This window comes from Panthera tigris, chromosome A3 (genome assembly GCF_018350195.1).
Source record: "Panthera tigris isolate Pti1 chromosome A3, P.tigris_Pti1_mat1.1, whole genome shotgun sequence".
Classification (NCBI taxonomy): domain Eukaryota; kingdom Metazoa; phylum Chordata; class Mammalia; order Carnivora; family Felidae; genus Panthera; species Panthera tigris.
This window is the reverse complement of record NC_056662.1, coordinates 14,938,513-14,963,243: the sequence shown is the minus strand read 5'-3', so window position 1 is coordinate 14,963,243 and position 24,731 is coordinate 14,938,513. Positions and strand designations below refer to the sequence as shown.

The following is a 24,731-nucleotide window of genomic DNA, read 5'->3' as shown; positions in this document are numbered from 1 at the left end:
GGCGCTAGTATGGACGGGCTTTAGCAGGAAAACAGACCATCATGCAGTTACTATCAGAGAAGCCATGAACTGTTTGTGAAAGGGTGGGAGGTGGTGTTTACAGCCTAGTAGTTATCGCACAGCCAGGATTCAAATCCTAGGCTGTCAGTTCTCAGGTCCAATTGTTGGACCCCTTGCTGAGGCAGCTCTGAGCCTTAGTTGCCTCTTCCTAGAACAGAAACAATAAAGTTATTGCAAGAATAAATTAAATGGGGGCGCCTGGGTGGCTCAGGTGGTTAAGCGTCCGACTCTTGAATTCGGCTCAGGTCATGATTTCATGGTTCGTGGGTTCAAGCCCCCCATCAGGTTCTGCACTGACAGTGCACAGCCTACTTGGGATTCTCTTCTTGACCTTCCCTCGTGCTCTCTCTCTCTCTCTCTCTCTCAAAATAAATAGACTTACAAAATTAAAAAGTGGGCATAGTGCATGTTTTAGACATGGTACATGGTACACCATTTAGTGCCAAATAAATGCTGGCTGTTAAGATTAGGGGCACAAACCACAAGCACACGAGACAGAAAGCATGTAGGACAGGAACAAAGAGAGTGCTAAGGATATCCAGAGGAGGAAGTGCCTTAATGCCTTTGAACTCTAGTAACCCCGCTCTTCCCGGAGCCTGGCTCAAGCAGAAAACCTGGTGGATGTTAGTTTTCTTTCCTCTCCTTTTCCTCACTGAAATGCAAGCTTCGTCTTTGTATCACTGTTATCTCCTGTGGGAGATGCAGGGGATTCTTATCCCCTGAACTTCCCTGTCCCCACAGCAGCCCCAGTGAGCTTTAAACACAGCTCCGTGATCTTGGGCCAGTGGTTTAACCTTCTGGGCCTGTGTTTCCTCATCTGGATTGCTCTCCTGAGGATTAAAAGAGTTAATGCATTTAAAGGGCTTGATAAGCACCTGGCCTTTCTTTGTTAATGTTTATGTATTTATTCTGAGAGAGAGAGAGAGAAAGAGCCAGAGAGAGAGGAGAGCAGGGCAGAGAGAGAGGGGGACAGAGGATCCGAAGCTGGGCGCAAACCCACGAACCGTGAGTTCACCATCTGAGTCGAACTCACGTCCTGCTCTGGCCACACTGACCTTGGCACTTGCGGTTCCCTCTGCTCAAAATGCCTTTCCACCTGATCTTCCCACAGCTAGCTCCTTGTCATTTTGGTCTCAGCTTCGATGGCACTTGCTCAGAGAGGACTTTCCTGCCTACGCAGCAGTTACTCTCAATCACATCAGCCTGGTTTGTTTGCTTTTATTGATCTTGTGACTAATGGTTTACCAAGTTGTCGGAGACATGGCCTGTCTCCATGAGAGCTGGGCTCGGGCTCACCACTCCTTCCCAGTACCTAGAACGGTGCCTGGCACTAAGTGTAGGCAGTGCCCATTTGCGGAGTGACTAGACAGGTTCGGAGCCCTCAAACGTGCCCGGGGAGCAGGTGATACCTATACCACCCTGGATTCTTCCGCAACTTCTGCACCTCGCTGTTTGTCTCAGCCCAACTGACCCTAAATACAGCCCTGGGCTGGGGGATGAAAAGATGTACTCAATGGCCTTGATTCCAGGGACTTGCCCGGTCAGCCCAGCCCTCTCCCTCACACTGGTTTCCCCTTTCTCCCAAAGCTTGTGCCCCCAACCCTCACATTTCAGTGATACTGGCAGATGTGAAGCCCAGGAGGGACTTTGCCAAGCTCCTCAACACTTGGCTTGAGGATTGAAGAGATCAGAATACCCAAATCCCTTTGCACTTTCACTCCCGGCTTTGAAGAGGGAAGGAGGGACTTCCCAGCACTCGAAGGGACAGGAAAGCAATGCTTTTCTAGCCCCTGCTACGCACCCGGGACAGTGATATTGTAAAACATGAGAGGAGCCAAGCAGTTAAGAGCTTTGGAATCAGACAGAATTGGTTCTGACCTTGCGTCTGTCATTTTCTAGAGCAGAGGTCAGAGAGGTGTTCCTGTGAAAGGTCAGGTAGTACATATTTCAGGCTCTGCTGGCCCTGTGGTCTCTGTCACAGCTGTTCAAACTCTGCCACTGCAGCCTGGACGCAGCTATAAACAAGGCTCCCTGGATGTGGCCCGTGGGCCACAGTTGGCCAACCCCGTGCAAGAGTAAATGAAAAAGTAAATCTCTTTAAGAGCCTCACTTTCCACATCTGTCAAATGGAGACAATCTAGTACCTGCCCACCTCTCTGGGTGGCAGTGAGATTTTAAAGTAATAAAGTATATAAAGTGATGAGCCTACTACTTGGCATGCTAAAGGTTCAATAAATGTCTCTGGTCATTAGCATTAGCTAGTTGTTTAACAAACAAGAAGTGCTTTACAAAATATTAACTCACTGGGGCACCTGGGCGGCTCAGTAGGGTAAGCGTCCGACTTTGGCTCAGGTCATGATCTCGCAGTTCACGAGTTCGAGCCCCGCACTGGGCTGTGCTGACAGCTCAGAGCCTGGAGCCTGCTTCGGATTCTGTGTCTCCCTCTCTCTCTGCCGCTCCCCAGCTCATACTCTCTCTCTCTCAATAATAAATAAAACATTAAAAAAATTCTTTTAAACAAATATCAACTCACTTGAAAATTCATAACATCCTGTAAGACAGGTATCATCATCCCATTTTACAGATGAGGAAACTGAGACCCAGAGAGGTTACATAACTAGCTCAAGCCAATCTGGCTCCAGAACCCATGCTCTTAACCAACCTACTCAACTGTGTCTCTTTTTAAATGACCCCATTTAGTCCTTACCACAATTCCTTGAGATAGTTATTTTTTTTTTTTTAGTTTATTTACTTATTTTGAGAGACAGAGAGAGCACAAGCAGGGGAGGGGCAGAGAGAGGGGGAGAGAAAGAATCCCAAGCAGACTCCGAGCTGTCAGCACAAAGCCCAACGCGGGGCTCAAAACCGAGAACTGTGAGTTCATGGACCTGAGCCGAAACCAAGAGTCGGATGCTTAACTGCCTGAACCGCCCAGGTGCCCCGAGACATGCTGTTATCGCCCCTGTTTTGCAGACTGGCAAACTGAGGTACCGCGGGAGGAAGTAACTGGTCCGAGTGAGTAAACACAGTCTCCACTGACCACAAGATACCGAGTTGGATTTCTGCCCAAGATGTCAACATGTGTAGCCCGGCTTCCCCCGCCCTCTCCCTGTCTCCAGCTGTGTTTTCTTTGGATCCTCGCATGGCTTGGAGAAGCTGCGTCAGCCCATCTCCCCTCCTGACCATTCTCCCGCCCCCGACGCCCATCCAAGCTACCCCTCAGGAAATGAACCCCCTCCCTCTCAGTCCGCTGGAGCCTGTGGCTGTACGTGCCTGGGTTGGTCAGCGTGGGTGTGCCTGGGAATGTGTGACAGGGGGTGGTGTTGGAACGGGGGAGAGGTATGTGTGGGGGGACAGATGTCAGAGCGACAGCCTCCGACTACATCTCCCCAAGCAGGCGGAATGACCCCGCGTGGGGGCCAGACATTTACCAAATGGGGAGAAGACAGGACGGGGGCTCTCTGAGTTTGGCCAGGGAAGAGCCGCTGACTGCCTTTCTGTGGCTTCTAAAGCCTGGACGCTGGCCTTTTGGTGTCTCCTTTTCTTTAGTTTTCTCCTCAGAGACCAGCTCCTTTTTCTGTAGATGGAGCCGGCCACCTGGCCCCCAAAGGATCTTCTGGATCCCGGGTCTTGTGAATGCCTGTCCTGGTACCTCTCCGGCTCCGTGTGGCCTCGAGCCACTTACTCGCCTTCTGATTTCTCTCCTTTGTTTCCTTCGCGCTTCACCCTCGTTTCCAGTTTCCATGCCTCTTGAAGCCTAGCTGACTCTGACTCTTGGGGGCCTCTTTGCTGATGGCCCTCTAAACCTCCTGTCCCCGCTTTCATTAGCACTGGGCATGGGCTTCCCAGCTGCTCACTGCTTTGGGGAAGGGGGTGGAATATCTGTACAGTGCTGGCTAGATGTCTGGAGTTCACGAGCCAGAAATATAATTTCAAAGGAACTGACGGGAGCGGGCAGCAAGCGGTAGGGACTTTTCCTTTTGACGATGAGGATGGGCCACCGTCTTCAGCCAACGCTCGCCTCTCTGCCGGCCTTTGCAAAGGTTGCAGGAAGCACGCAGCACATTCCAGCATCTTGGCTTTTTCCGAGATGCTCTGCCACCACAGTCTGTGAGGGCCCAACACGCACACGGCCGGGAGTCATGAGGACATCACAGCCCTCCGGCCTCCCTCCTCGTTGTCACCCAGCTGGAGCCGTGTGTCAGCACTGTCCCCACGCGGGTGCCAAATTCTCCTGCTCTCCCAGGCTTCCCGTCTCAGATCATGGCACCACACTCACTCAGATGCTCCGACCAGAAGCACAGGACTCATCCTCGACTCTCTTGTTTCCTTTGTGGCAAATCCTGGTGTCCCTAACTCCAAAAGGTGCCCCGCATCCGTGCACACCTCTCCCTTTGCACCACCACTGGTCCAGGCTGTTTTCTTCTTTTACCTGGACCACTAGTCTCCTCTCCCTGCCTCATGATTGCCCCTAAAGGTCTAGCCTTCCTGCACCAGCCACAGTGATCTTTAAAAAGTAGAAACCGTAGTATCTTACTACCCTGTCCAAAAGCCTCCGGTCACTCCCCATCACACACAAAATAAGATTTGGACTCTGGCCAGGAGCCCAGAAGGACTCTAGGTGGTCTAGCTCCTGCCTACCTTCCTCTCCACCTATCTGCTACCGCTGTTGGGACACCCACTCACTCAGCCTCAAACTTGCCATTTACCCTTCTTCCCTCCACAGACCTTGCCTGGTTGGCTTCCTTCATGCCCTCGAGTCTCTACTCAAGCGTCATCTGCCCTGGAAGGCCCCCTCCCCATCGCTGCCTGTTGTTCTGTTTGATCCCTTACTGTCTGTTTCTTCCGGCAGACTGAAGGCCCCAGTGGGGTAGACGCCTGACACTTACTCATGGCTGTGTCCCCAGGGCCCGTCACAGAGTCTGGTACATGGAGTGTGGGTGGTTATTACCATCTGCAGACCCTTCAAAAGGAGGATATTTTATCACAGACTGAGCAGCCCCAGCCTAATTCCCTCCTGAGCCTCTAAGCTCCCTCCGCTCCCCGCTGGCACCACGCATCTCCTTCCATCTCTCTGGGGTTCTCTGGTCTGCAGCCAGGAACGCCATACTTTCCTAATCCCTTCAGAGGCCTGAACAGTCCTTGAAGTCGGTGGGCGGGGGGGAGGGTACCCCCTCAGGATCTCAGCTGTCTGTGCAGAAATCAGGACTCCCTGACCCAACCCACACCAGGCCCCATTCACCTCGCCTCCCGAAAGTCTCATCTGTCCCAGGACTTCATGTGACCTCTTGGCAGGCAGCTTGTTTCCTAACCCCAAGCACATATGTTTCCTGGCCTGGGAGAGGCTGCCGGCCAGCCTGAGGCCCCTCTCAGTGACCCATAGGCCAGAACTGCAGGCCTAGAGCAAGATCGCTGGTTCTCAACCCTTCTGTACGTCAGTAGCTTTTAAAGTAGAAAGGGTTGTGCTTTGTTTTGTTATGTTTTGAATACCTATGTCTGGGCCCCAAATGCTGAGACTGATTTTTTTTAAAAGTAGGCTCCATACCTAGTGTGGGGTTTGAACTCACGACCCTGAGCTCAAGAGTCACATGCTGTACGGACTAAGCCAGCCAGGCGCCCCACAAGACTCTGGTTTATTTGGTCCGGGATGAAGCCTGGGCATCAGTGGGTGTTTGTTTGTTTGTTTTTTAAACTTCCTCAGGGGCACCTGGGTGGCTCAGTCGGTTAAGCATCTGACTTCAGCTCAGGTCATGATCTTACGGTTTGTGGGTTCAAGTCCCAAGTCGGGCTCTGTGCTGACAGCTCGGGGCCTGGAGCCTGCTTCAGATTCTGTGTCTCCTTCTCTCTCTGTCCCTCTCCTGCTCCCACTCTCTCTGTCTCAAAAATAAACATTAAAACATTTTTAAGTATTTTTTATAGTTTATTTATTTTGAGAGAGAGAGAGAGAAAGCGAGCATGAGTGGGAGAGGGGCAGAAAAAGAGGGATAGAGAGAGAATCTCAAGCAGAGCTCCACGCTGTCAGCAGGGAGCCCAGGGTGGGGCTTGAACTCATGAACCATGAGATCGTGACCTGATCCGAAGTCACTCAACTGACTGAGCCACCCAGGCACTCCTTCCCCCGCCAAAAAAATTTTTTTTAAGAAAAACGTGATGTGGGGCGCCTGGGTGGCTCGGTCGGTTAAGCATCTGACTTCAGCTCAGGTCATGATCTCACGGTCCGTGAGTTCGAGCCCCACGTCAGACTCTGTGCTGACCGCTCGGAGCCTGGAGCCTGTTTCAGATTCTGTGTCTCCCTCTCTCTGTGACCCTCCCCCGTTCATGCTCTGTCTCTCTCTGTCTCAAGAATAAATTTTAAAAAAAAGGTTAAAAAAAAAAAAAAGAAAAACGTGATGCAAAGTGAAGGGACCAGGGCGAAGACTGCATTCTGTATGATTCCATCTGTATGACAAGCCCAGAGAAGGCAAGTCTAAGGGGATAGAAAGCAGAGTAGTGGTCACTTGGGCCTGGGGCGTGGGAAGAAGGGGTGACAGCAAACAGTCATAGGAGCTCATTTTGGGGGAAATGGAAAGGTCTTAAAACTCAGTTGTGGCGATGTGTGCACAACTGTGTACATTTACTCAAAATCACTGAAATTGTACATGTGAAACAGGTGAATCTTGTGGCACATAAATTATACCCCAGGTTTTTCCCACCGGGGTTGAGACATCCGGGTTAGAAGCCAAGTGTCCCAGAAACCCCTCAGCTGGGACCCAGGCTCAGTTGGTGTCCTCCCCCACCCCCTTCTTTAGATCAAAGTTCCCTCCGATCACAGACGTTCAGGAAGCTGCCAGCTGTCACCCTGGCTTCTTTTTTGGAGAAGTCTGGAATTTCATTCTGCAGACTCAGCTTATATGAGTATAAACATCCTGGTTCGTGGCCACTCTGCCCAAAATAGAAAAACGGGCATCAGAAGGAATGGGTGGGGAGGGTGGAGGTGCCCCCGCCCCCATCCTGAGATGACTCAGATGCCACCTGGAGATGCTGGGCGCAGAACAGACACTGAATTTGGGGTCGAGGGCCCCGGCTCGACCTGCACCTCCCCTGTGCCTGGCGGTGCTCCGGCTGACTAGTTCCCCAAACATGCCACCCCTTTCCACCCCTCCAGGCCTCGGCACAGGCTGTGTCCTTGCCCACCTGGAAAATCCTACCCCTCCAGGAAGATTCAGCTCATTGCCAGCTCTTCTGAAGCCTTCTCTTTTGCAGGGTCCACCCTCCTGGCCATCCCAACAGAACCCTTATCTCCCCATAGCAGAGGGCTTATTTATGTGTCTGCCCCCTGCCTCCTCTGTGGGCTCCCTGAGGACAAAACATCTGTCTTATGTATCTCTGGTGCTCACGGTCCTAGGGCAGGCCCCGACACACGTTGGGTCCGGTCAGATGAAGAAACGGAGGGGGCCGTGACACCACATCAGACACTGACAGGACCAGGAAGACCAGAGGAGACGCCCCACTCCTCTCATCTATTCTTGGCCTACATGGTTTCTCTCATCTGGCCCCAGAATGGCCGGAGAGCCACTCCCAGTGGAAACCACAGTTTGGGCTGGAAGAATTTCTTCTGCAGTTTCCCTGGGGCCAGGCCCACTGGCCTTGGAAACTGCCTTAGTGTTATTTAAACTGCAGAACAGAGTCTATGGGCAGCTCTGACCGGACCCGGGTGGGGGCGGCCTGGACCAGGATTACGCTGGAGCCTCCCTCCCCCGACCGCCAGGACCTCAGGGGTTGAGATGTGTGGTTCTGTCTTCGCAGCCTCTTGCTGTCGTGGAAAAGAACAAGGGGGTTAAGGTATGTGGCAACCTGAGCCTGTATGTTTATGTTTCTGCTTTAATATGGAGACTGGGCTTTGTCCTGAGTTGAGGCTGAGGTCCTCAGAGGCCCTGCCAGCAGGCTCCCAGCCAGAGCTGGCTAAACCTGGAGGAGCCCCGCTCATCTCAACCATCTCTCCCAACTCACCAGGCATCTTACTCCAGGAAAACTTGATGGAGTGCTTGAAAGCCCCAGGATCTTTGCTCGACCTGCCCATCCCTATCTTCGGAGTAGAGGACTCTAGGCTGCTGGCAGGGACTCTGCCACGGCAGGCAGCTCATGCTTTTCTTGGCATCCTAAAGGGCACAGCCTTGGTGTGCCCACCGCAGAAACCAGAGCCTGGAATAGAAGCAGGGATACCTGAAAAAGTCACCCAGATTTCAACCCAATGTGGTCTGTTCGTGGTCAACAAATATTTACAGACGGTTAATTAAGCACAGCACTGGGCATGGGGTCTCCAGATGTGAACAAGCCCCAGCCCCGCCCTCAAGCAGTCCACTGAGCGCAGGAATAGGAATACAGAAGTGGGGGCCTGACCTAGCCTGGGTGAAGGCAAGTTCAGGGAAGCCTGCCTGGTGGAGGTGCCATCTAAAGTAAGACCTGGAGCGGGGCTCAGTCGGTTAAGCATCTGACTTCAGCTCAGGTCATGATCTCACGGTTTGCGAGTTGGAGCCCTGCGTCAGGCTCTGTGCTGACAGCTTGGAGCTTGGAGCTCGTTTGGGATTCTGGGTCTCCCTCTCTCTCTGTCCCTCCCTTGCTGTCTCTCTCGAAAAAGACAACAAATTAAAAAAAATAAAGACTTGAAGCCTGAATAAGTCAAAGGCGGGGGGCGGCGGGGGGAGAGAAGAGCAAACAGCATATGCAAAGGCCCGGGGTCAAGAGAGAACCTGGCACTTTGGGGGAAGTTATGCGTCGTTCAAGATGGCTGGGGCCTGATGAGGAGAGGTGGTTTGAAGATCCGGATCGTGCATAACGTGAGTGTATTTAAAGTGCTTGGCACAGCCCACAGTAAATACTCTGCCATGGCAGCTGTCGTTACCATTCTGGTGTTGTAAACCAAGCTACGGGTTTGGGACTTTATCCTGCAGTCAGTGGGGAGACATTCAGGGGTCTTAAGCCCAGGGTGACTTGATCAGATGTGCCATATGACCAGACTTAAGATCTCTGTGACTACAGGGTGGATTATGGAGTAGGAGAGAAGCAAGGCTGGACGACCAGAAGACCAGTGTGGAGACTAGTCTTATTATTCATTCATTCATTCATTCACTCAAACATGTAAAGAATCAGCGGATTATTAACTTGTTATTTATTTAAATAGAATTGTTTTGTTATTATTATTAAGCATCTGTAATAATTCAGAAAGGAGATACAGGGTTGGGGGAGCAGTTTCAAATATCCCAAGAGCAGAATAGATAAATATACGTTGGAAGACAGAATACAGCAATGAGAATGAACTATAGCTACATGCAACAACAGAAATGAGTCTCACAAGTGCAATGTCGAGCAAAAGAAAGCCAACACAATATAGAACTGCATAATTCCATTTAAATGAAGTGCAAGGAACAGGCAAAGTGAAACTATAGTGTTTAGAGATACCCAGTGGTCAAACTATCAAAGAAAGAAGTGATTATCACAAAATTAACAGTGATTACCCTGTGCTCGATGATACCCTTTTTTTAAAAAAAATGTTTTAACATTTATTTATTATTGAGAGACAGAGAGAGAGAGAGACAGAGCATGAGCAGGGGAGGGGCCGAGAGACGGGAAGACAGGCTCCGGGCTCCGAGCTGTCAGCACAGAGCCCGACACGGGGCTCGAACTCACAAACTGTGAGATCATGACCTGAGCTGAAGTTGGACACTCAACCGACTGAGCCATCCAGGTGCCCCTGGGCTCGATGATACCTTGACCTGAGTGATGTTCACCTGGGTGTTCACTCTGTGACAAATCACGAAGTTTCACATTTCTCTCTCTCTTTCTCTCCTTTTAAGGAAGTTTCACGCGCAGCACAGAGCCCCACGCAGGCCTGATGCAGGGCCAAACTCACCACCCTAAGATCAAGACCTGAGCCAGACGCTTAACCGACTCAGCCACCCAGGTGGCCTTTACATTTCTGTTTTGTGCACTTTTCTGAATGTGTGCTACCCTTAACAATAAAAAGTGTTTCAAAAATAATGGGGCTTGCTCTAAGGTAGCAGGAATGAGATTGGAGAGAAGAGGCTGATTTTCACTGTTGTGCAGAAAGTGAGAACAGGAAGGTGAGGAATCCTTTGGGAGGAACGAGTCTGGGGAGGGAGGTGAAAGCAAAGAGCAGTGTTTAACACTCTGAGTTTGAGACCTGCAAGATACTGAAGTAGAATTGCCCAGGACCATTGTGTGAGCTCAGGAAAGTCACTTTCTCAAGTTCAGAGTCCCTTCTCCACAAGAGAGGGAAGCAGTGTGGCTTCATGGAATCAGCTTTGGGTTTTAACGCTGGGAACCTTCGTCTTTAAAACCACAGTTCTGGGGGCGCATGGGTGGCGCAGTCGGTTAAGCGCCCGACTTCAGCCAGGTCACGATCTCGCGGTCCGTGAGTTCGAGCCCCGCGTCAGACTCTGGGCTGATGGCTTGGAGCCTGGAGCCTGTTTCCGATTCTGTGTCTCCCTCTCTCTCTGCCCCTCCCCCGTTCATGCTCTGTCTCTCTCTGTCCCAAAAATAAATTAAAAAAGTTGAAAAAAAAATTTTTTTTAAATAAAAAAAAAAAACCGCAGTTCTGGAGGCACCTGAGTGGCTCAGTTGGTTAAGCGTCGGACTCTTGATTTCAGCTCAGGTCATGATCTCACAGTATGTGGGATCGAGCCCCGCATTGGGCCCTAAGCTGATAGTGCAGAGCCTGCTTGAGAATCTCTCTCCCTCTCAATAAGTAAACATTAAAAAAAACAAAACGGTTCTGATACTTCATATAATTACTTGACCCCCTGCCCCTTCCCCCAGCCTCAGTTTCCTCACGTGTGGACTTGAGATAATCATTTCTACTCTCAGAGTTCTTGGAAAGGGTTACATGATAAAACAGGGATAGGCACTTGGGATGCTTGGTGCTTTAGTTACCAATTAAGAGACTCTGAGAAACAAATTAACGTACTTTGAAAGCAAAAAACCAGGAACAGATAGCAATCAGTACATGGTTTTTACACTCCTGTGTTAATAAGTACTAGCTGGGGAGCTTGCAAAACTAGGCCTTTTGGGGACGCCTGGCTGGCTGGGTCGGCGGAGCTTGAGACTCTTGATCTCGGGGTTGTGATTTCAAGCTCCACATTGGGTGTGGAGATTACTTAAAAAAAAAAAAAATCTTAAGAACAAAAACTAGGTATTCTGTAAATCTCGAGTGACCGTATAATTTATTGTCCAAACCAGGGCGCTTTTGAGAAAGGATGCAATATTAATAATTATGCCAGGACAACAGATATAAACCAAGACTGTCCCAGGGAGAGCAGGACATCTGGTCCCCCCTATGTAGGTCTAAGGTGGGCACCAGGCATCTGATTTTCCATCAAGCTTCCCAAGTGAACTGGCCTCTCTGTAAGGGCGGGATTTGGCTGCACTTACTGGGCCTATCCCGAGCAGGTGGATTTGGGGAAGGCTCAAATCTACTTGGAGAAACCCTCATAACCCCGTGACACGTAACAGCTAACATTTATTAAATGCCGGGTCCCACATGTGCTGAGTACTTTACAGACGCCATCTCAGTTCTCGCCAGGTGGACTTCTCTTCCATTACAGGAAACTACAGCTTAAAGATGTCGAACAACTCGTTCAAGGCCACACGTCCAGGGCGGAGGATACAGATCTGAACCAGCCAGACTCACGAGCACCCTGGTTCATACTATTTGCCTCGCGTTTTGCTGACACGCCCCCACCCCCACGCAGCTGCACGGGGCCAGGCATCATGCACACCGGAGGCTGCGCGCAGCCCAGCCCGGGTACCTGCAGTCTCTGGCTCCACTTGGGAAATGCAAGGCGAACGGCAGATGGCAACCTTGTGTTCGTCTCAAGCCACTGTTGAGGTCAGTTTACTAAGGAGGCCCGACGGAGGTGGGGCTATTGAGTCGTCTGGCAGCCTCTGCCCAAGAATCCTGTAGGGAGCCGCGCGTGGGGGAACCTAGCAACTGTATCTCTTGCTGGTCATTTATGGCTGGTCTGAGGTCTCAGTGAGGCTTTGCACCGCAACTAGTAGCCATAGATAGGTCAGTGTTGTTAGAGCCCCACTGATGCATTTTAGTTGCATTCCTAACTTCGCCAAAGCCACCTTTATTATGGCTCCCACGGCTGTTTTAAGTTTCTTCTACTCAGGAACACTTGTAACTTGTGAAGCCTCATCCTGGGAGAAGATTCGATTTGCATGCAGCCTCGACATAGAAAATGGCTGGAAAACATTCTTGACAGATGCTCAGAGAGGGTAAGCGACTGGACATCAATGACACAGCCGCGCCGGAACTAGGACCCAGGCCCCCACTACGCCCAAAGCTGCGTCACCACAACCCCGCCCCCGGGCCGGCGTCTTTGCCGAGCGCTCGCAGGTTCCCAGCCCGCCCCGCGCCCCCCGGTGCGCACACTCAGTCCGGCCCGGTTGGTGCACCTCCCACCTAGGTCCTCCAGCCCCAGCGGGTGTGCTCGCGGGGGAAACAGAGGCAGGGAGCGTGCTTGTGAGTTCGTTCCCTCCTCAGTTCACACCCCACGGCCCGCAAAGCTGCCCTGCCCTCCTGAGACCCGCATGGAATAGCAGGGAAGGACGGGAGGAAGGGAAGGGGCCGAAAGCAAGCAGGCTCTGAGGAGTCGGCCGGTTCTGCCACACTCAAGATGGCGGCGCGGCAGCGGCGAGGTCCCTCAGAGGCGGTACCGGCGCATGCGCAGCGCGGAGTCCCGGCCCGGGACACAAGATGGCGGCAGCGGCGCTGGGGAGGGCGAGGCGGAGGCGGCAAAACGGGAGGTCGAGCAGAACGTGTAGCCGCGTCCCCTCCAGTCCGCTCCGGGCAGGTAAGAGCCCCAGGAAGCCATGGTCCCGCCGCGAGCCGCTCCGGGTTCCGGGGATCCGAAGCCGGGCTGCGGTGGCCCCTCCGGCGCTTTCCGCTCGGGGCCACCGCTTGCCTTGTCTCTGCCGCCGCCGCCATCTTAGGCCCGCGGGTGGGCGGCCGGGCCGGTAGCTTGGGTGAGGGAGGTGGGCCCGGAGAGCGCGGGCGGAGCGGCCTCTAGGGCCCCTCCGCCGCTGCCGCCGCCACCGCCTTTGTGTCGGGCTCCGACTCTGAGTCGCCTCAGCCCGGGGGCGGGAGCGCGCGGTGGGGCGGGGGGCGGAGCCCGGGAGATGGGCCGGCGCGCGCGCGCCAAACAGCCCGCCCCCGCTGGGGTTTGGGGGGAGGGGAAGGGAAAGGGTGCGCGCGCTGGCGGTGGGGGGGGGGTGTAGTCCCCGTCTCTTGTGGCCCCCGCGCCTGCGCATTTTACAAGTCCTTTGACTCCGCCCTATTGGTTTGGAGGGTTCTGATTGGCACATTACTGAGATGGTCCCGCCCCGTCTTCCAATCCCGTAACCGGGTTCTTTTCCTTCTGGTGGGTTACTCCGGTTGCGCAGATACAGTTATTAAGCTGATCGGCACTAACTGTGGTATGCGAGGGGCCGGGAAACTTCAGGATAAATAAAAACGTTATCTTAATAATAGAGTTATTTCTTACTTAAAGTGTACAATATGCTAGACTCTACGTGTAGAGACCATAGAGATCGAGTCATTCCTGTTTGTAAGTCGGAACGTGGCAGAAGGATCTGGACCCCGGGTCTGTGCACACCCAGAGCAGGTTCTTTGGCCACCAACCCGCTGCTTCCAAATCACCTGGGAAATTAAGAAAAAAGTTTTAATCGTAAAAAATTGGTAAAGGTTTGAACTGGTGTAAAATTTGTCATCCTGTTTCCCAGTCCCACCTCTGGAGTGCGTTTAAAAAAATACAAATTCTTGTGTGTCTCCCTTCTCCATTTCTGACTCCTACGATGTGAGGTGAGGGACGGGCGGGAATCTGGAGTTCTATTACAGGCCCTCTGATGGCTGTGATACGGGTTTTGGAAACACTGCAGTGTCCCTGTTTGGCCTCACTGAGCTGGGCTGCATGTGCTGCCTGTGCATGGTTCAGCTACGTGGTGCCTCAACGTCACACGATATTTATTGGCAAAAATATTTTTCAATAAAGTTGAACATGCCGAGTCATGTAATGCATTTGCATGTAACGTGTTAAAAGATTGATTCCAAGAAACGTGTTTTTTGTGGCCTCTGATCTGTGATAAGTACAGTTGACCCTTGAACAACACAAGAGTTAGGGGCACTGATCTCCAGTGCAGTGGAAAATCCCAGTATAACTTTGGACTCCCCAAAACTTCACTAATAGCCTGCAGTTAACCAGAAGCCTTTCTGGCAACATAAGCAGTCGGTGAACACGTTTTGTATGTTGTATGAATTATATACTGTGTTTTTAAAATGAGCTAGAGGAAAGAAAATGTTAAGAAAATCATAAGGACAAGTAAATACATTTATAGCGCTGTATCATGTTGAAAAAAAGCCATGTGTAAGTGGACCCATGTGGTTTGGACCCATGTTGTTAAGGGACAACTATATGTTCACTTTTATCTTAGGGATATTTTGGTTGATAGGAGCAGCTACACAATTTGTGGGGTCCCGTGTGCAAAATGAAAATGTGGGTCCCCTCTGTTAAAAATTTATTAAAAATTTCAAAGACAGTAACAGTGGAGCATTAAACCAGGCTTAGGGCCCTCCTCATCCCGGAGCCCATGTGACTTCAGGCGGCAAGTCCGTGAAATGTTTCGGTTTGGGAGCCTTGAGAAGTACCGTTTCATCCCTTGAATCCCCAGATCTCCCACAGTGTCTCCTGCCTTGTCCTGGGGGCTCCCAACTTGCTGTGTCATTGCCCCTCTTATTTTGTCCCTGCTGTGCAGCATTTCACAGGTCTGTGACTCTCTCTTCTATTTGCTCTGCAGTTGCTGATGCGAGGAGGTCCCTGGGCCCCCGTTCACTCCACTGCTGACCCGGCCACCCACCTGTGCTGAGCCTTCCTGCAGGCCTCCCCCTGCCTCTGTTGGACCCTGTGACGTGGGGGTCCACCTGGTTGGAGAAGAAAACCCTCTCATGCTAGCATTGCAGACCCCAGAGGGTGAGAAAAAGAGGGACCTTGTCCAGCCTTGAGACCTGTGGGCTCAGCCCCAAGGCATCGGGAATCCCTCCTACCCAGAGAATCAAGCTTTTTCTCCCCTTGGTTAGTGGTTCCGAACCTTTTTGTTATCATGGCCCCCTTTGGTTGTATGTATGTCCTCTTGCTCCGTGCATTTTTTATCTGCCAAACTGTACTGACAAAGTAACCATTCACTTTTCTCTTTCCAAATTAACAAAGACATCTATGACTGAGTGTACAATAAAATTAATGTCCCAGTGATTCCTATGATGTCGTCAACAGCCAATCAGAGCTTCTGATCAGCATGAGATAATCAGTGTGACCACAAGGAGTTGATAAAATGTCAGCAAGCAAAGATAACTGATGGTTAAACATGGCTTCGTGCTCTTTTTGTGGGTAAATGTTTCTTTGGGTGCTGTGGCATATTGAAAACAACTTTGGGATCACCAGTCCAATCTCAGTTGGGCCCCTAGAAGTCTAACAGCCAGCTTGGGAATCACTTTGGCCACTGAGGCTCGTGCTGGGTGTGCTTTGGGCAAAGGTAGTGGAGAATACAAATCTGAAGGAGCTGACCTGCTTCCTGGTAGATTTTCACCTGGGGATTAGGAAGGACTGAATTAGATGTTTCTTCTCAGTCCCACTGGTTTCTTTAGCAACAGATTGTTTCCTGCCCTGAAGTGTAGAATGAAGCAGCCAGTTAGATGCCATGGCCCACTCTGGGCTGCACTTTGTTCCAGTTAGATTTTATTGGATAGGAACAGGGAAGAGGAGGATTTACTGTTCTTTTTTGTGGGAGTTGCTTCCCAAGGGCAGACCCTGTTCTGTCTTCTGTGGCACTCTGTGCTTTGTAAATATTTGCAGAATGAATGGAGTTCCTGTTGGGTCCAGGTACCATGCTGAGCGCTGGAGAGAACTGGACCCAGTTCCTAGCCCTGGGAGTTCTGACAGTCTGATGGGGAGACAAATCCAGCTCATAGGCCAGACTGAGTGCTACAGTGGAGGTGTTCATGGCCCTGCGGATGGACTCTGACCACCTAGCTTTGGGAAGGGAGAGTCTAGGAAGGCTTCCTGGAGCATGTGAACGTAGTGACAAGCCAGGCAGAGAACTGGGGAGAGTATTTCAGGCAGAAGGAACAACAGGAGTGCACCCATTTTACAGTTGAGAGAACTGCAACTTTGGTCCCAGGGCTCCCGTGGTACCACACTGGCCCTCCAGGACAGGACCAGAGTGACTTTTTTCAGATCTACAAGTGGTCAGGGGGGCCCTCAGTGGGTTGTAATTGGTGGGCGGGGGCTGGGGGTGGAGCTGACCTCCACACCCTGCTGGCCTAACACCCTTCGGTCCTCTGTGTGGCAGGTCCGGTGTGGGTGCGGAGATGGCCAATGAGAATCACGGCAGCCCCCGGGAGGAAGCGTCCCTGCTGAGTCACTCCCCGGGCACCTCCAATCAGAGCCAGCCCTGTTCTCCAAAGCCCATCCGCCTGGTGCAGGACCTCCCAGGTACTGGCGAGGGGCAGGGTAGGGTGGTGGGGTAGGAAAGATGCCCCAGGAGCAGCCCTGACCCTGGCCGGGTCCCATGCTTGTTTGCAGAGGAGCTGGTGCACGCGGGCTGGGAGAAGTGCTGGAGCAGGAGGGAGAACCGTCCCTACTACTTCAACCGATTTACCAACCAGTCCCTGTGGGAGATGCCTGTGCTGGGCCAACATGACGTGATTGTGAGTGCCAGCCTAGGGCAGGGGTCTCAAAGCAGCTTCCGGCGTCTGGGCCTTCCCCCAAACGTATCTTGAGCAGCTATTATGAGCCTAGTCCTGTGTTGGGACCTGGGGATATAGTGATACACGAGAGAAGACCTGTTCCCTGCTAGCAAGGAACCTGTACTCAAATAGGGGAGACTGACACGTAAAGAGACGATTGTAAAGAGTATGTGATACTGAACTACCCGTTACTGTGCCTGTAATGCAGTTGCGAGCCAAGACAGACATGGTCGTTCCCTTGTACTCTCGGGGGGCCCACAGTCTACTGAGGGGCCAGTACAATTACATTTGGCTTGTGTATGAAGAATAGTGTTAGAGTACAGCAGGGACCATGGTCCACTTTGGGGGAGGGGAGTGGACAGGACGGGACAGGAAAGCGTCTCTTTGAATTAGCATTTAAGGTGACAGAGTTAGCAAAGAGAAAAGTTGTTAAGAGGGGAGAAGCACGTTCTAGAAGTGGAAAGGTCAGTGTGATAGGGAAGTAGCAACACAGGCCATCTGCCAGAAACGTGGGCTTTTGGATCCCTGTCAGTTGGGGTGAACTTTTTTTTCTGGGCATAATCAAGCCAGTTGGCACTCCCATTTTGCAGATGAAGACACTGAGGCTCAGAGATGGGAAATGATTGGCCTGAGACCTCAAGCCAGTAAGAGGCAGAGCTGGACTCAAACCTCTTAGGATCTCAGGGCCACCCTGCCTACCATCATGCTTCTTTTTGGTGTTGCCAAAGGCATTCCACCCACAGGGCCTTGCTTTTTCAAAAACAAGCATTTCTTGACTCTTTCCTTTATTCCTGACTCTCTGCTATTTAAGAAATCAATGTGTACAGTGTGTTTATCTCATGCCAGAGGTCATGTTAAGCTGGTCCTATTCACTGACTCATTTAATCGTCTTCCCAGTGGGAGGTTGGGCCTGTTTAGCAGGAGGGCCATTTTGAATGTGAGGGAATTAGGACAGGATGGAACTCCGCCAAGGTCACATGGTTGCAAGTAGCCAGTGGGACTGGAGCCCAGCGTTCTTTCTGCATCCCAGTCTCTGAGCAGTAGGAGCAGGGGTCAGGAGGGCATCAGGATTCCGTATTACCGGGACTCCCAACCCACTGGCCCCGGTTGCAACTCTGCTGGTCTCCCTCCACCAGTCGGACCCTTTGGGGCTGAATGCGACCCCACTGCCCCAAGACTCCAGTTTGGTGGAAACCCCCCCGGCTGAGAACAAGCCCCGAAAGCGGCAGCTCTCGGAAGAGCAGCCAAGCGGCAATGGTGTGAAGAAGCCCAAGGTGAGTGCTGGCGGGCTCTGAGGACCTGGCTGGCAAGTGGCCAAGCCAGGCAAGCAGCCAGCAGCTTCCCTGCAAAGGCCGGGCAGTGGCAGGTCGGTCAGGAGCGGGGCCTGGGCACAGCTCACTGGGTTTGGTGCTGGAACCATAGGCTGACTCTCCTGACCCTGATGCCTTCTCCTTTTTTGCTCCAGATTGAAATCCCTGTGACACCCACGGGCCCATCGGTGCCTAGCTCCCCCAGTATCCCAGGAACCCCAACACTGAAGATGTGGGGGACGTCCCCTGAAGATAAACAGCAGGCGGCTCTCCTCCGGCCCACCGAGTGAGTCCCTGCTATGGTCCCTTGGGGGCACCCACTGATGCGGCCTGCGTGCCTGGGAGACTGGGGTGTGGTGGCAGCCAGGGCACCCCTCCTTCCCTTTCCTCTACTGTCTTCGTTGCTCTTTTCTGTGCCCCAAGGGTGTACTGGGATCTGGACATCCAGACCAACGCGGTCATCAAGCACCGGGGGCCTTCAGAGGTGCTGCCCCCGCACCCCGAGGTGGAGCTGCTGCGCTCCCAGCTCATCCTCAAGCTTCGGCAGCACTATCGGGAGCTGTGCCAGCAGCGAGAGGGTAACTGCCTCCGGGGCCTCAGAGCCCCGTTTCCACCTGCTGCGAGCAAGAACCGGGCTTGGGGAATGGTGCAGGGGAGCCTAGTGGCCCAGAGCATAGGCAGTGGATGGGGACGGGCCTGCTTGGAGCCCCAGCTCCTCTAACCGCTTCCAGAAAGGGTGGCTGGCATCAGTAACTACAGAAGGAATCGTTAACACTTCCAGAATGCTTCGTTTGCCCGGTACCATTTGAAGCCTTTTTATGTATCTGTGATACAAAAACAGAAGTATCTGTCCTGATGGCCTTGCTACTACTAGGAGTAAGAGGAATGGAAAGTCCTCCGTAAACTGCAGCTTTTATTAATTAGTAAATAAGCCTGCTTAACTTTGCTGGAATATAGTGTTTCTCTTTTCCCCTTTTACCCTAAGGATCATCTAACAAACACCCTTTATAAAACTAGCGATTCTTAGAATATACTTTGGGAGGTGTTGCCTGGAACATGAGCTCCTGACTTAACAGGCCGTCATTCACTGTTGCACCTCCAGTGCCCACACGATGCCTCCTGTCTAAAGCCAGACCTTCACCAGCTCTTCTGTCCTGCAGGCATCGAGCCCCCTCGAGAATCCTTCAACCGCTGGATGCTGGAGCGCAAGGTCGTGGACAAAGGCTCTGACCCCCTGTTGCCGAGCAACTGTGAACCGGTCGTGTCGCCCTCCATGTTTCGCGAAATCATGAATGACATTCCCATCAGGTACACCTGCGCAGCTGGGGCCAGCCAAGGGTTGTGTAGCCAGTTCTGCGTAGAAGGCTCCTAACTCTATCCGTTCTCTATCCCAGGTTATCCCGAATCAAGTTCCGAGAGGAAGCCAAGCGCCTGCTCTTTAAATATGCAGAGGCTGCTAGGCGGCTCATCGAATCCAGGTTTGCTCTCTCCTGCCCCCAGCAAGCCGGGTGTGTGATCAGAGTGGGGAGGTCCTGGGCCATGTGGCCCATCTAACGGAGTGCAGTCATTGCCCTTGGTGGCAGGAGGAGGGCTGGCTCCCAAAGGCAGAACAAGAGCCCGAATGTCAGTGCAGGTGGGGTGGGAGGAGTAAGGAGTGTGGACAGATGCCTGATCGCTCCCTCCACCGGCAGGAGTGCGTCCCCCGACAGCAGGAAGGTGGTCAAATGGAACGTGGAGGACACCTTCAGCTGGCTGCGGAAGGACCACTCTGCCTCTAAGGAGGACTACATGGTGAGTGGCCCCGGGGAAGGAGGCCCGTGGAAAGGCTCTCGGGTTGCTTCCTCCAAGAAGCCCACTCTGCCTGCCCAGGCCGGGCGGAGCCCCACAGCATCCTGTTCCTGTGCACTTCAGTAAACCTTTGATGCTCATTGGTCCCTAAACTCCTGCATGTAGAGAGGTTTGTCCAGGTTCCTGGCTCTCTCCTAAAAGACTCTCTTCATTAAGGTCCTTAACAGAATCCTGTGCTCAGCCACACACCATAAGTAGCTTTTTCAACTTAATGTTCAGCATCTCCCTTGAGTAGATTTTTGGACACAGATTGACAGACTGCCTTTTCTGGGGTGTGTGCGCTCATCACAGTTAAGAGCTGGCACCAGACTCATTTCCCTACTTTACTGTGTCCACAACAGTTCTGTTTTCTGGCCCAGACCCGTCACTTCTCTAACTGTCCACCAGCACTAGCAATGGGCTTTCTTTTCAGGACCATTTTTCACAAGAGACAAGGTTTCGCACTTCACGATAGTAACTGTACTTGACACGTAGAGTGACAAAGGTAGGTGTGCTCACTAGCCAGAGTGACTCATTTTCACTCATCACTTTCACACGTGTGATTCAGCAAAATTACAAATGCCTAGTTAAATCCTTGCAAGTTGCTAAAAGCTCAAATTTCAAATCTGCAATGACCAAGGACCCCGTTTTGTAATGGTGTCTCTCCCTGATAGTTGGCAAATGCTTTATAAGCGGGGACTGTGCCTGGTTTGTGTGTTTCCCCAGCAATTATCATGGGATCTGGCACAGTGTAACCCCAACCATAGGTGCTGGCATTTATCGGACACTTGCTGTATGCTAGGGGCTTGGTAAGCCCTTAATGGGAATGATCACATTTAATACTTAAACTGCCTTATCAGGTGAGTACTGTGTGTTCCCTTAACAGTAGAGGAATTAAGATTCAGAGATGCCAAGGGACTTGTCCAAGTGACACAGCTAGTAAGTAACAGCCGGTTTCAAAGCGAGGACTGCTAGAATCCACCAGCCTTCCCTCAACAGCCACCTAGAACCCTGATCAAGAGTGTCTCCTCCAGGACCGCCTGGAGCATCTGCGGAGGCAGTGTGGCCCCCATGTCTCGGCCGCGGCCAAGGACTCCGTGGAGGGCATCTGCAGTAAGATCTACCACATCTCCCTGGAGTATGTCAAACGGATCCGAGAGAAGCACCTGGCCATCCTCAAGGAAAACAACATCCCAGGTGAGGGGCCAGTGGCAGGGAGCCAGCTGTGATGCCGTCAACGGTGTACCCCAGGCCCTGAGTGAAGGGACAAGCAAGGCTGAGCCTCTAGGCCACGGCTGGTTTGGGCAAGCCCGTTTCTCCCGGCAGTGTCTGAGGCAGGCCCTGCTGTCTTTCGGTGCAGGGTTCCCAGCACTCCTCCAGGAACTGGAGAAGGGTTGGGAAAGGGGGAGCTGGAAGGTGGTGGACACGACAGGCCTGGGGTAAGCAGTCAGGTGGACGACTTGCATTTACAGCTGCTTTCTGCAAGCCCTGGTTCCCCCACCCTGCAGGCTAATGCCCAGCCGTAGGATCATACGAGAACTCAGTGGTAATTTGAAGCGCTTGACCCAAAAAGATGCCTAAGTAGGGTACCGTAATCACGGACGTGCCACAGTTCTACTTCCACGTGGCCAACCGGGGGTTTGTGTCGGTATGCAGCATGGCGACACAGGCCACCAGTTCTTGCCCCTGCCAAGAACTTTGTTCTCAAACCATCTGAGCTGCATTCTGCTCCTCCGTGGGATTAGACTTACCTCCCTTGGTTACTGGGGTACGTGTGTGAGCACACGGGGGGCAGAGGCCGTCCGTCCGGGGTGAGGATTAGCAGAGCCGCTGCAGGGAGGCCCCTCATTGCTCTCCCTGCCCACAGAGGAGGTGGAGGCCCCAGAAGTGGAGCCCCGCCTGGTGTACTGTTACCCGGTCCGGCTGGCCGTGTCTGCGCCCCCCATGCCCAGCGTGGAGATGCATATGGAGAATAACGTGGTCTGCATCCGGTATAAGGGGGAGATGGTCAAGGTCAGCCGCAACTACTTCAGCAAGCTGGTAAGAGCTAGGGTGAAGGGGAGGCAGGTCCCCACAGGTGCAAGAAGTGAGGGCTGCCTCCTCCTTGACCCAGCGTCCTCAGCAAGAGGCCAGTTATGAGGGAGTGAGGGGCCGCTGTGTAAGGGCCTTGCTCTCTGTCCCACAGTGGCTGCTTTACCGCTACAGCTGCATTGACGACTCTGCCTTTGAGCGGTTCCTGCCCCGAGTCTGGTGTCTTCTCCGACGGTACCAGGTATGGGCCTGGGGCAGCTGGGGGTGGGCTCTTCTAGACGCAGGGGGAAGGCTGAGCCCTGGAGGCTGACCGTGGCCTCTGTGTAGATGATGTTTGGCGTGGGCCTCTACGAGGGGACAGGCCTGCAGGGATCGCTGCCCGTGCACGTCTTTGAGGCCCTCCACCGGCTCTTCAGTGTCAGCTTTGAGTGCTTCGCCTCGCCCCTCAACTGCTACTTCCGCCAGTACTGCTCTGCCTTCCCAGACACAGATGGCTACTTCGGCTCCCGCGGGTGAGAGCCAGGGGCTGCTGGGGCCCTTCTGCCCAGGCCCTGGAAGGGGTCCTCTAGAGCATAGATTGCACCTGGGCCAGCTACTTGGGATTGGGCAGTGTTGGGTGTAGTCCCTGCCTTCACCCCTTGCTAGCTGTGTGACCTTGGACTTATCGCTGAACTTCGGGAGCCTGTGATAGTCCCTAACTCATCTTGTGGGTTTCTCTGTGAATAAGCCCAGGCTGGGATAGGAGCATGTGGTTCCCGGCACTGAGAGGCATGGGAAGTGGTAATTCAGAGCTCAGAGATCATTCAGATCTCAGGGACCTTACAGACTAATGTGGGGTGTTGGAGGGGGGTGAGCATGGGTGAAAGGGGACACAGCTTCCAGTAGGAAGACCAGCCTGGGCCAGCAAGAGGGAAAGCACAGCAGCTGGGGAACTCCTGGTTGTGGCTTGTGCTGTGGTGGCAGCGGGGCTCGAACTGGATCTGAGCTCCAGCCATTCCACTAAGCAGCCTGGTGGACTTGGCTGCCCAGCCCGAGCCTCTCCATCCTCAGCACTCCGGTGGGGTCGGCCACACCTTGTCCCAGGATGAATTAAGGGTGAATGTTGGCCTGTGGCCTGACCAGGGCCGTCCTTTCAACGAGGTGGGGGCGGCACCTGTTTCCGGTTGAGGGCTGGGATTCTGGCAGGACTTAGAGTGCTCACCTCCATCCCCAGGCCCTGCCTGGATTTTTCCCCGCTGAGTGGTTCCTTTGAGGCCAACCCTCCGTTCTGCGAGGAACTCATGGATGCCATGGTCTCTCACTTTGAGGTGGGTGTGCTGCTGGCGGTGGGGGTGGGGTAGGTTGGCAAGCGGGATCGCCAGCCACCCGGAGGGCAGCCTCTGACGTCCACCCCGTACCCCCTCCCACAGAAACTGCTCGAGAGCTCCCCGGAGCCCCTGTCCTTCATCGTGTTTATCCCGGAGTGGCGAGAACCCCCCACACCGGCGCTCACCCGCATGGAGCAGAGCCGCTTCAAACGCCACCAGCTGGTCCTGCCTGCCTTTGAGCACGAGTACCGCAGTGGCTCCCAGCACGTCTGCAAGAAGTGGGTGCCTGGGGAGGGCAGGGGCAGGAGGGCCGGCCGATCGGGCCGGGCCAAGCCCCACCCTGAGCTGCTCCTTTGCCCACAGGGAGGAAATGCACTACAAGGCCGTCCACAACACGGCCGTGCTCTTCCTACAGAACGACCCTGGCTTTGCCAAGTGGGGGCCGACGCCCGAGCGGCTGCAGGAGCTGAGCACCGCCTACCGGCAGTCAGGCCGCAGCCACGGCTCCAGTTCCTCGTCGTCTTCCTCCGAGAACAAGGACCGGGACTCCGGCCGCGAGCAGGGCCCCAGCCGCGAGCCTCACCCCACTTAACACATCCTGCGGGGAGGAGGAGCCCCAGGGTGCTGGTACGGACTGCTGGGACTTGGGCCTCTTGGGGCTGAGCAGACCCCAGGACCCTCCCCCTGAGGTGGCAGCAGGGCTCAGGCTGCCAGTGACATAGGAAGATTATGGCTCTGCCAGGGCTCCCCCTCCCTGCCCGATCCCCTGACTCCTCACCTCAAACTTGCTCCAGCTCCCGTGTAAATAGGCCCCATCCCTTCCCTTCCTACCCACCCCCCACCCCCCATCCATACCATCTTATTGCCACCTCGTTTCATTTGTAAAAGGAAATACAGAAGCCTCCCTAAGAATGCGTGAGGGTCTTGAGGGCAGAGAAGGCGGAGAGTCTGGAGCTAGTCCTGGGACCACACCCTCTACATTCAGGCTCACCTTCTGGACCCCTGGGCCTCCACGCCCCAGCCCCGGGATCCAGGGTCTAACTTCTCACCCTGCTGACCCCACAGTTGGGTCCCTGGTGGCCTCTGCCTGTGTCCATCGGGTCTGAAGAGTCCAGAGCCCAGCACCATCCATCTGTAAGTCCCAGACTCCCACAGCCAGGCCTGCCCTCGTACCTCTAGGGAGCAGAGGACGGGAGGCTGTGCCCAGGTAGCGAGCTAGACTCCTGCTTGACCTGCAGCCACCACAGTGAGTGAGCAGCCAGGTATGTTTCACAGTCAAGGGTCAGGAGGAAGAGCAGCTCTGAGCCACCATGGGCTTTAGGGTATGGCCTCTGTACAGACAGGCACCCGGCTGAGCTGTCCTGAGGACCTCTAGGCATGGAGCAGATGTTCCCCTGG

General features: G+C 53.5%; 1 protein-coding gene across 5 annotated transcripts; it reads left to right on the top strand.

Annotated features, from left to right (window-relative positions):
• Positions 1 to 12,507: 12,507 nt before the first annotated feature.
• Positions 12,508 to 24,615, top strand: PCIF1 (phosphorylated CTD interacting factor 1). Of its 5 annotated transcripts, none has more exons than XM_042980276.1 (18): positions 12,508 to 12,914; positions 14,914 to 15,086; positions 15,387 to 15,500; positions 16,462 to 16,604; positions 16,695 to 16,819; positions 17,995 to 18,132; positions 18,324 to 18,454; positions 18,592 to 18,746; positions 19,329 to 19,476; positions 19,563 to 19,646; positions 19,860 to 19,959; positions 21,030 to 21,192; positions 21,863 to 22,035; positions 22,181 to 22,267; positions 22,354 to 22,538; positions 23,240 to 23,333; positions 23,436 to 23,611; positions 23,697 to 24,615. In XM_042980276.1, exons 3-18 carry the CDS (start codon positions 15,478 to 15,480, stop codon positions 23,923 to 23,925), a joined length of 2,154 nt encoding a protein of 717 aa, XP_042836210.1. In that variant the 5' UTR covers positions 12,508 to 12,914; positions 14,914 to 15,086; positions 15,387 to 15,477; the 3' UTR covers positions 23,926 to 24,615. The 5 variants fall into 5 exon arrangements, with proteins under 5 accessions (XP_042836210.1, XP_042836209.1, XP_042836213.1 ...); XM_042980275.1 differs by having other exon boundaries at positions 14,914 to 15,188; XM_042980279.1 differs by having other exon boundaries at positions 14,914 to 15,188; positions 23,749 to 23,888.
• The last annotated feature ends 116 nt before the right edge of the window (positions 24,616 to 24,731 follow it).